Source organism: Gavialis gangeticus, unplaced genomic scaffold (assembly GCF_001723915.1).
Source record: "Gavialis gangeticus isolate Ggan-Ray unplaced genomic scaffold, GavGan_comp1, whole genome shotgun sequence".
Lineage (NCBI taxonomy): Eukaryota > Metazoa > Chordata > Crocodylia > Gavialidae > Gavialis > Gavialis gangeticus.
The window spans coordinates 33,443,635-33,454,342 of record NW_017729034.1 but is presented as its reverse complement, the minus strand read 5'-3'; the positions used below and the strand labels follow the sequence as shown (position 1 = coordinate 33,454,342).

The 10,708-nt window shown below is 42.9% G+C and overlaps 1 protein-coding gene across 1 annotated transcript in view; it reads left to right on the top strand.

Annotated features, from left to right (window-relative positions):
- Positions 1-10,708, top strand: part of BIRC6 (baculoviral IAP repeat containing 6) — a 414,467-nt gene that overhangs the window by 98,191 nt on the left and 305,568 nt on the right. The window contains exons 16-21 of the mRNA XM_019526709.1: positions 4,100-4,231; positions 4,507-4,685; positions 7,303-7,433; positions 7,825-7,986; positions 8,106-8,237; positions 8,971-9,068. Of these exons, the coding sequence (XP_019382254.1) occupies positions 4,100-4,231; positions 4,507-4,685; positions 7,303-7,433; positions 7,825-7,986; positions 8,106-8,237; positions 8,971-9,068 (834 nt within the window). The remainder of the gene's footprint in view (positions 1-4,099; positions 4,232-4,506; positions 4,686-7,302; positions 7,434-7,824; positions 7,987-8,105; positions 8,238-8,970; positions 9,069-10,708) is intronic.

Here is a 10,708-nt window from a genome sequence, read left to right as displayed (position 1 = left end):
AACCATCCTTCCTCTACGCCCCCCCCCCCCCCAGTTGGTCAGTTTAATTCCTTTCTGGGTAATTGATGTGGATGCGTTGGGCATATTCGCTGAGCACCCAGCACCTTGGGAACCCAGAAACAGTGGTACCTGTCTACCCACCTGGGCACCCCAGATCAACCTGGGATGTACCATAGCCTGGATTTGATAGCTTTTTAGTTGTATGTTGGTCAGTTAAACTTATGCTTTTTTTAATATTTCTGTAAAGAATACATTTACTATAACCATTAATTAGATGCAATGTGTGGATTCATGTTGTCCATTACAGTGGATTTACTGCCAGTCATCTGTTTTACTAAGCATAATTTTTAATGACTTTTTTTGGTATTTTCAAGCCCTGCTGTTAAACAAATATTCTATGCTTTAGAAAACAAACCAGCTGAACAAATTCCAGGGTTATCTCTTCTTTTTAAAAAAAGAGAGAGAAAATTACTCCAGTGCCTGTGAAAAGATTATAAACAGTCACGAGAATTTATTTTGAAGGTATCCCTTACAAAGATTACCCTGGAATTCAGAGTGGTAGGATCTATAGACGTGTGCAAGCATGTGCATTTGTTTTTTGCCTGGGGAGTCTTGGGCCAATCTTATGTTGACTAGCTGCTTACAAAAACTTGTATTGTTATTCTTTTTTCAAAAAGTTTAAATTGATTTTGTTATACAGTAGATGCTTGTCACTAGCAACATACATGTGTCCTGGTATCCTGTTGACCCAAATTCTGCCTTTTTTGATACCTTTGTTGACCCAAATTCTGCCTTTTTGACCCATGATTCACACTGGCAGTCTTCATGCTAATACATCTGTTTTAGTATTGCTGTTGACCTTTCTTGATTAAACAGCTATAGTCCATGCTGTACTTTTTCAATAAGTTTATTTTATATATTTTAATGACAGTTATGTGAGACAGTTCTGCAGCTGTAATAATGTTTGTTTGTTATTTCTATTAAAGTATTCTACAACTGTTCATTTATTACATTTTTAAATGTACAGTTTTTGGTGCATTTTTTTAAAAGTTTTCTAAGTTGAAAAGCATTTTAAAAGGAGTGTGTGTGTATATATACTATAACAAAGGAGAGGTATTTATTAAGTTTCTACTGTGAAGTGTACTCTGCTGTGGGTATTAACTTGTGAATTAATTTGAAAAAGGTGAAACCACTCAGTTATTATGCAATTCAGTTTTGTTTTTTGGAGGAGAGATTCAATGTCCCAAAAGACCTTTCAGTCCTTTCATCGGGCCTTTTTTAGCTGTGAGAAGTGTGAAAATATAGTCAAAAGCTTTCAATGCCTCTTGCTTTGTCTGAAGTAGAACTTGATCAAAAGTATCCTCAATTTCATGATTTTCTGTCTTCCTCTCTGACTGAACCTCTTTACACTGCCTTTGCAGCAACTGCAGCACTGATCATTCCTCATCAGTTGATTCCCTCATGAGCAATCTCTCATACGCAACCGTAGCAGCTACAATGGTTGACTCTTGCCATGTTGCCATGAAGTAAAATGTTGTTCGGGAGATCATTAGGCTGTTCCGTATCCTCCTTGCTCTTTTTCTTGCCCTGTCCCCTGTTTGCCCCCCCCCCCATTGGAAGAGTACACTTATACTTCTTGAAACAGTTTGGACTTGCAAAAACAATTACCATAAGTTGACTGCAGTATAGCAACTGTTTTGGAGCCACTTAAACATCTGCATTAAGATTCATATGAGAGCATCAATAAACTAGTCTGTGATCTATGATTGGTCATATTTATCTTGATTCATAAGTGGCATCTAAGATAAAGGTACTTGAACTGGGTTTTAGTGAAAACCACCTCTTTTAGAATGCAGAGTAGCTATTCTATAACAGGCATATCTCATAACCCTAGATATTGATTCTAGTTTTTCAGTCAGATGATGAACATGCCACCTGCCCTCTCCTCATTTACCAAACTGTCATAATCAAGGGGAAACTTAATAATGTCCTCTACAAAGAGACTAGGACAACTTGACTTTGTGATTGTGAAGAGTAGTAATTTATCATTCCCATCCATGTTAGCATAGATGAGTACAGGTTATCCTGTCTTCTGTAACTTTCCTGCCTTCTGACTTGCTCTTCCCCATCTACCTCCCCCGTATCCTGTCATGGAGTCTTTTCAGATAAAGTCCTGTTTGATCAACATTGTAGATCTCAACCAGGGAAAACTTCAAGAATTCAAGGAAGTCTCTTGATCTGCCATTACTCAGCTGCTGCTTTAGATTGGTCCAAAATCTTAAGCCCTTTAGTACTCAGCTGATTTAGCTTTTGACTGTTCCTCTCCATGTTCTTTTAAATAGCATTGAAGCATTTCTTCCATCTTGAAAACAAACTATCACCTGTTCTAAAATCATGCAGCGCGGCTGAAGGGGGAAGCTGAGTAACCTTTTTTCTGCTTTACACATCCAGAAATTACTGCTACCTGTGTTGTCTTCTCCTCGATTCCCATGAAGAAAGGCATGTTGATGTCAGCGGCTGCCCCTTCATGCATATGTTTACATGGTTCTTCCTTACTCAGCTTTCATAGTCAGCCAAGTCTTTTTTCCCATTTCACTTTAGAATTCTGCGTACAACTGACGTGTGCCAACTCCTGATCTAAAACTTGGTTTTGATTCAACAGTCTCTGATAATCTCAATTTACCATATTTACTCAAATCTAAGATGATCCTGAATTTAACATGACCCCCCCCCACCAATAATTAGATTTCATTTTTGGAAAAATTATAAATTTGTTTGTAATTTTCCAGGTACAGAATCTAAGTTTCGGAGGGTTGTCTTAAATTTGTAACCCTGCCACTACAGCAGGGAAAGGAATGACTGGGAGCAGTAAAGCAGTACCCTTGCCCTGCCAGTTCTCACCCCTGCAGCCCTCCTGCCACCTGCACCCTCCCACACCCAGCTTCCCACAGTCTCTGCCTCTTTCTTCTCTGCTCCTCAGACTCTGCTGCTTCTTCCCCTTACTGTCTGATGCTGCTCCGACTCTGTTCTCTCCCAGGAGCACAGAACATGGAAGCATGGCCTCTGCTAGCCACACAGCAGCATCGGTGCTCTAGACTGGCTGAGCAGGAGACAGAGTTCTATGTGCTCTGTGCCAGGAAAGGAACACAGCCTGAGCTGGAGCCAGAGCTGAACTGTGCCTGACAGTAAGGTTGGGGGGAAGAGGCCAGAGAGGGGTAGAAGCTGCAGTGGTGGGGAGGGCAAACTGTTGCTATGCGTCTGACTCTGGCCCTGATCCAGCCTCAGGGCCAGTCTCAGAGCTGCAACAGCCACCTGCTTCCTCCCACCCCTGTGCGCAAATCTAAGATGGGGCTCTTTTCCTTATGCTGATGGGGAGGGGGGCAGACCTCATCTTATATTTGAGTAAATATGGTATTTTTTTTTTAAATGAGAGATTGCTCTGTGGCCTGGTGAAAGGAAGCAGATGAACACAATGTTTATGTGCCTTTCATCAATGTTTCTGTAGAACAGCGGCTTAAGAGCAGAGGCTATGTTATTGTAAATGGGTGGATAATAATGATGGGAACGTTGCTGGTAAGTGGCTGTTGCTGCAAATGTGTCTGCTGTATCATAATTATAAAAGGATGATTCACACTGGCGGTCTTCACTCTGATGCATCTGTTTTAGTATTGCTCTTGACATTTTCCAGCTCCTTCACTTTGGTTTATAGAACTTGACATTTCATCTGTTGCTATTGGAATCATAAGCTCATATTTTAAACTAGTAGCTTTGATATCCACAAGAATTATTGAACTGCTATTATTTTGTGCTAAATGTTTATATTCTTTCCAAGGGATTAACTATTATGTGTACAATACAGCATCTAAAATCTACTCTGAGAATTTTTAGAGTAAAAGAACATTGACTAGAAAAAGTCTTATCAAAGTCATGTCTTAAAAAGTTGTTTGGCCGTTAAATCTGTTCCTTATATTTAGGTTATCGAAGTTGACGTTTAACATTAAAGTATATATTTAATTTATGCAAATGAATACTTTCAGTTTTTCTAATTGTAGCTCATTAATTCAGCACTGTACTACTAAAAATATTTTGTATTTTTAAGGTCTTAGGCTGTGTTCATTTTTAGAAGAACATAAAGAAGACATACTTTGTGGTCCAGTATGGCTGGCTAGTGGGCTTGATCTTTCAGGACATGCTGGCATGTTGACACTAACAAGTCCAAAGCTTGTTAAAGGTAAAATTGATTACAGTATTTGTAAAGCATATGTGACTAAACTGTACCCAGTACTTCCATACGTAGTTCTCTTTGATTTGCTTTGGTTAGTTAATTTCCCCCAAGGCCACTTTTACCGTGGCCTTAAATAATTTCTAGAATTATGCTGAAGCACTATGATTTTTCACTTAGTGTGGGTTTTGACTGTGAACTTCAACTATCAGTTAAAAACCTGTTTCACTTTGATGTATATAACAGATGTAAAAGCTTTTTTGCCCTATTTTGTTCTTTTCCAGGGATGGCTGGGGGCAAGTATCGTTCTTTCTTAATCCATGTTAAAGCTGTGAATGACAGAGGGACAGATGAAATCTGCAATGGTGGGATACGGCCAGTTGTGAGGATACCATCTCTAAAACCTCAGAGTAGCAAGGGTCATTCTCTTGCATCTCTGTTGGCAAAAGTTGCAGCAGGCAAGGTATTGAATAACTAGTACATGGCTACTATTATATATTAAAGCTTCAGAATCTGTTTTGGAAACTGAACACCTTGTAAACAGGTTGCCCAGCTTGCTGACTTCTGTAGGTGGGTTTTGCTCCCTAGGCAGTCCTCCCAAATAAAATCCTGTTTTTAAGTACCAAACAAATAAACAAAATCAAGCCCTTCTGCTCTGTTATGGGTGGTAGATAGGGAGCCCTTTGGCTCTGCCCCGAACCCAGCAACCTGCCCCCTCTACTCAGCAAATTGGTTAGGTCAAAGCCTGCTTCCTTTCTTCTTCCAAATGTTCCCTCAGTTTCCCTCCTCTCAGCTCTCTTCTTTTGGGGTTTTAAGCTGGCAGTGTGGCACTCCCTTATTAGCAGAAGGCCCCACAGACCTTAACAGGGCTGACTGCCCCTCCTTAAACAGAGCACCTGTTACATGCCTATATATACTATGACATTTTAAATAAGCACCGGTGAACTTTTGTAAGTTAATTGAGTTTTATACCTACTGGCTCTAGAGTTTAAGGGCACTCGTACATGGGAGAAAATTGCCCTTTTTAGTGGTTTAATTGTGTCACACTGTACATATCCGGCGGCATATTGTGATATTCATGACTATTTTACGTAGCAAACTAAAACACATCCAAATGTATTTCAGTTTGCTACATAAATTGCAGCGATACAACTATCCCTGAGCCTACCTGGGTTTCCAGTGCCCCGGGTACCATCCCTGCTTCCTTCTCCAGCTGCCAGCACACCCAGCTTGCCCCTAGGGCATCAGGGGGAGGCAGCAAGAGGGTAGCTGGGTATGCTGGCAACTGGAGAAGGTGGCAGGGAGATGCACAGGGCCCTGGAAACCTGGGTGGACTCAGGGAAGCTCAGGCTTGGGCTTCCTGTGCACCATCCCCGCACCTTCTCTGGCCACTAGCACACCCAGCTGCCCTCCTGCTGCCTTTCCACACCGCCTCAGAGGTAAGCCAAGCACATTCCCAGGCAGTCCTAGGCAGTGGGAGGGCGGGGACAGCGGGTGGGGTGCTAGAAGCCCTCGTGGGCTCAGGGAAGAGTTGAATCATATTGGGTGCTGCCTCTGAGCTGGGGCAGCACCCAGCCTGCTAGCAGGGTTCCTGGATGGCCTGGGGGGGGGGGTGCCACTGCTGCAGAGGGAAGCACTGGGGCTCCCAGTTTGTGCCCAGCCACAGGCAGGCTTTGCTGGGGGGAGGAGGGTACTGCAAAGGGCCTGTGGGGAGGAGGGTACTGCAAAAGGGCCTGATCCTTTATTCTTTTTTCCAGTAGAGCTTGCCCGCAGCTGTGGGGCAAGCTGCTGGTGGTCTCTGAGCTGTGAGGGTCCTGGTTCTTCCTTTGGCAGTGGTGGCACCCCGAAGGGCCACCTGGGCCGGCTGCTGGACAACACCTAGCTTGTTAGCAGCCCACCCAAGCAGCCCCAGGGAGCGCCACCACCATGGAGGGAAGGGCCAGGACCCTCTGCACCTCAGGGCCTGCTGGCATCTTGCCCTCTGGCTGTAGAGAGGCTCTGCTGGGAGTGGGGGGGCAGGCGGGGAAGGATTGAGCCCCCTCACTGTAACATTGATGGGAGCCTCTAAATTGAAATGGTGGGTTTTTAGTAGTTGCAATTAAAAACCCACCATTTCAGTTTAGGGGAACTAAACCCCTGTAATGTGTACAAGCGGCCTAAGGTCTTGTTTTTCCTGCAAGAAGTTAGAATGTTGATGTATCCCGAAGAACCCCATTCTCTCATCCAATTCTTCTTGGCCTCCCATTGTTTCTGGAATTCTCTGTATCCATATGTACCAACAGTTATCTAAATTTTTTCCTTGTATAATAGGGAAGAAGGAAGTTTAAGGAGTTAAAGCTCATCAGTAATTCACTGTAATTAAAAGCTTTATAGCCAGACACTTCAGGTGCATTTAATATACATTGAAACATGATTACAGTTGCGAAGTCAAGCACTCACAAGCTATGAAGTGCCAAAACAACTTTTTATCCCAACTTTTATCCCAACACAGCAGTTAAAATAAATAAACTATAAATCTTCTCTTGTTGGTTTCTAAGCTTTAAACGCATACTAACAGTTAGCAGACCTATTTTGGCTGAGGACTTATTGGTTTTGCGTCTGTTTTGGGGGCTTATAACTCTTGAGAGTCTATCAGATTTTTGGTCTAAGGGTTTTTAGAGCATAGATTAAACTTAGTTTATTTAGCAGTTGATGCTCTTGATTTCTTCTTTCTTTTGTAAATTGCATGTATTATAATTTTTTTTTATCTTTTTGAATTCACTGACTAGCTAACAAATTGGAAATTCTTAGCACTCTAGGAATTACAGAACAGTTTTAAATATATATTGCTCCAAAATAAACTTATAGCCTTTTAGTAATGCAGTAAGCAAATGTTTTAGCTTAAAATAAAGCTGGAGTGCACTTGCATATAATCTGCCAGTTACAGGCACTATTTCAGAACTGAAATTGCTCCTGAGACTTGATGTAGTGAACCCTTGATTTAACCAAGACTTTTGCCTGAACAAAACATAGACTGAGTGATTATGAATGTGTTATAATTCTTGAAATCAAATGGGGTTTTTTCTTCCTTAAAATATTAGGAAAAATCATCCAATAAAATTGAATCCAGCAATACATCACGAAAATCAGACAATCTTAGAGGGTGTGATTTACTTCAAGAGGTCTCTGTAACTATTCGAAGATTTAAAAAAACTTCTATTTCAAAGGAAAGGTTAGTTTTCTTAAATTTGTTTATTTGTTCTCATTTATGTGGTTGACTTTGTATTAAATTGCAGTTAGTATTTGGTAAATGCAGCTTAATGGAAAAACGCTTTAAAAATCTAAGTAGGTCAGATATAGGTCTTGTATTTTATGAAAGTGTGATGAAATATCAAAACCTGACATTGTTTGCACTGAAACAATATCATAGATGATTATAATTAGTGAAAGATTTCTCTGACAGAGGTAAACCTATTGTACTTGTCTTCCGTTGTAAAATTAACCACTGAAATGAGTCAAAGATATAGTTTTCTCTACTCTCTGCTTTTTACGTTTGATTGTAAAGTTATTTTAAAGAAAAGTACTTCAGTAGCTAAACTTTTCTGTTGCTACTTCTTTCTTAGAGTTCAGCGATGTGCCATGTTACAGTTTTCAGAATTCCATGAAAAGCTCCTTAACACGCTCTGCAAAAAGACAGATGATGGTCTGACCACAGAACATGCTCAGAGCCTTTCGTTAGATACCCTTTGCTGGCTGGCAGGAGTGTATTCTAATGGACCTGGCAGGTAGAAGAGAATTTTCAGTTAAATGCATGCAGTTATTCTTCCGTATCAAGTTCTTATTTATAAAGTCTTATATGACTTTGAAGTCTTATATGATTTCTATTTATTTATTTGTTTAACAGCTCAAAGGAAGGAAATGAGAGCTTGCTTTCCAAAACACGTAAATGCGTGTCTGACATTATACGTGTTTGCTTCTTTGAAGCAGGCCGGAGTATAGCTCACAAATGTGCACGGTTTCTAGCGCTATGCATCAGGTTAGTGATTGTTTAATTTGGGCTTGTGTGATCAATGTTCCACAGTTAATTATGACTTAATTTGGTTAAACATTTAGTTAAATTTGGTTCAATTTAGTTAATAAAATATTTTAATATGGTAGGTGCTAGGAAAAGTAGCTGTTTTCGATGTTCAGATGGGCTTACTTTGGAATTGAGTATTTGAACTAGTTCCTAAATAGAAAAGCCTTAGAACATTTTAGAACCATGAATTATAGAGGTGCACCAATACATCAGTCTGGAATCAGATCGGCACAGATATAAAGAAATTTTAATATATCCAGTGCCCTCCTGGACCAGCGGCTCCTGGCCAAGCAGCACGCGGCAGTGGGAGCCAACTGCCATCCCTGCACGTCCCAGATGAGCTATCTCTCTGTCCTGCACCCACCTTGCGCCACCCCAGCTGGGCAGCGCTTGCCCCTGCACCAGCTCCAGCCTCCCTGTGGGGGCCTTAATCTGCACCCCCATACCCCTTCCCTTCCTCCTCCCCCCATACCGGACTTAACAGCTGGAGGCAGCTAGAAGGCTGGTATTAGAAATTGGATCGGTATTGACCAATATGCCTCCTTAAAAATCAGCTATCTGTATCAGCCGCAGAAATCTCTGTCGGTGCACCCCTAATGAATTCCTTAGAACCCTTGGCAAAGCATATTAGAATGCTTGGGTCTACAAGAAAGAAATACAAACTTATACTGTGTGTGTATTTTTTTGGTAGCAATGGCAAGTGTGGCCCAAGTCGGCAGGGATTTGGATCAGTTCTTCTGAAGGCTTTGCTTGACAATATGCCACTCTTACCTGCAGCTGCAACTGGTGGTAAGTGATATACTATTGCTGTTGTTATCTGTACTGTTTATATACCTGTTTTCCCTCCTGTTTTGTAAAAAATCTTTGAGTAAGGAATCTTGTGTGGTGCATGGCCAAGTCAGATAACACCCTAGTTCTAACGTTGCATGTCTTAATATTCTCTCATTTAAAATTGTAGTTAACAGATTTTTAAAGCAGAATGCCTACACTCTCAAACTTATATTTAGATGTTTCAAAGGCGTTTCGCTCTCATCTTCCATTGGCTTCTGTAGGAGTTGTGATTGACTAGCATCTCTGAAAATCAGGTCATTTATTTCAGGGAGCCTAATATGTACTTAAGTTCCTAGCTACCAGGAAGCCATGTCTTAAAAACATTGGTCCAAAATCTTAAGCTCTTTAGTATTGTTTTAGGTAATGGCATTTGTATTGTTCTTTTATTAGGCCACACAGTTGGACAGCGTTCCTCAGTGTTAGTTGTTAGATGGAAATTATATCTCTGACGGGGGAGTGGGGTGTTAAAGGTGCACTGATATATCTGTTGCTATTGGTTCAGCACTGATAAAAGGGAAATTTACATTATTAACTATTGGCACTTTTTTTTTTTTAACTGTTGTAGCTGATAATGCTTACCAATAATTATGCCTTCTGGCCAGGGCCCTGGACACCTGGGTTCCCTCTCCCCTGCAGGGCTGGTGCCCTGGATGCCTGGGTTCCCTCGGGAAACAGTGGGTGTCCCTTTGCAGGCGGGTAGTGTTGTAGCCTGCAAGGGGTCCTGCTTGGGGCTGCTGGGAGCGAGATACAGGGCGCTACGTGCATGTGTGCAGCTGCACGCGTGCATGTAGGCAGGAGTACACACAGGCAGCTTGGTGAGTAGCTCCCTGTAGGTAAGTTTATGCAGGGGAAGGGGTGTTAGGGGGTGAAGAAGAAGGCCCCCACAGTGAGGGAGGGAGTGGGGCAGAGTCTTGTGCTTGGGGTGCTGCCAGGGCTGGGGCAGTGAGCAGGACAGAGCCACAAGCAGCTTGTCCAGGGGGAATGCAGGGGCAGGGGACAGCCTCATGCTGATTAGCACACCACTTGGGGTAGGCATTGTGGGGCATGTGCCTCCCCCCCCCCCCCCCCCCCGATTTGTGTGGGAACAGATGTGGGCTGCTCACTGTAGGCTCAGGGCTCTCTGCTCTGCTGCCTTACCCTCGGGAGCCCTGCACCAGCTGTGTGCCCCTCTCCTGGTGAGTTGTATCTCCTGTGTCTGGGTGGATAGGGGACATGCAGCTGGCACAGCTCGGAGGGCAAAGGCAGCAGAGCGGAGAGCCTTGAGCCCAAAGTGAATGAGCTTTAGTTCAAGTGCTGCCACCACCATTTTTAAGCATGTAGATGCTTTTAAGTGAAGCAGAGCTGAGTGGTGCCAGGGTGGATGCAGGCTGCTCACTGTGGGCTCGGGGGTCTCTGCCCTGCTGCCTTTGCCTCGGTAGCCCTGTGCTGGCTCTGCATCCTGTGCCTATCCAGTCGTGGGAGGCACAACTCACCACCCTCCCTGCTGCTGGTTGGGCAGGGGGCACGCAGCTGGTGCAGGGCTCCTGAGGGAAAGGTAGGAGGGTGGAGAGTCCCATGCCCACAGCAAGCAGCCTGCATCTGCCTCGTGCACAAATGGG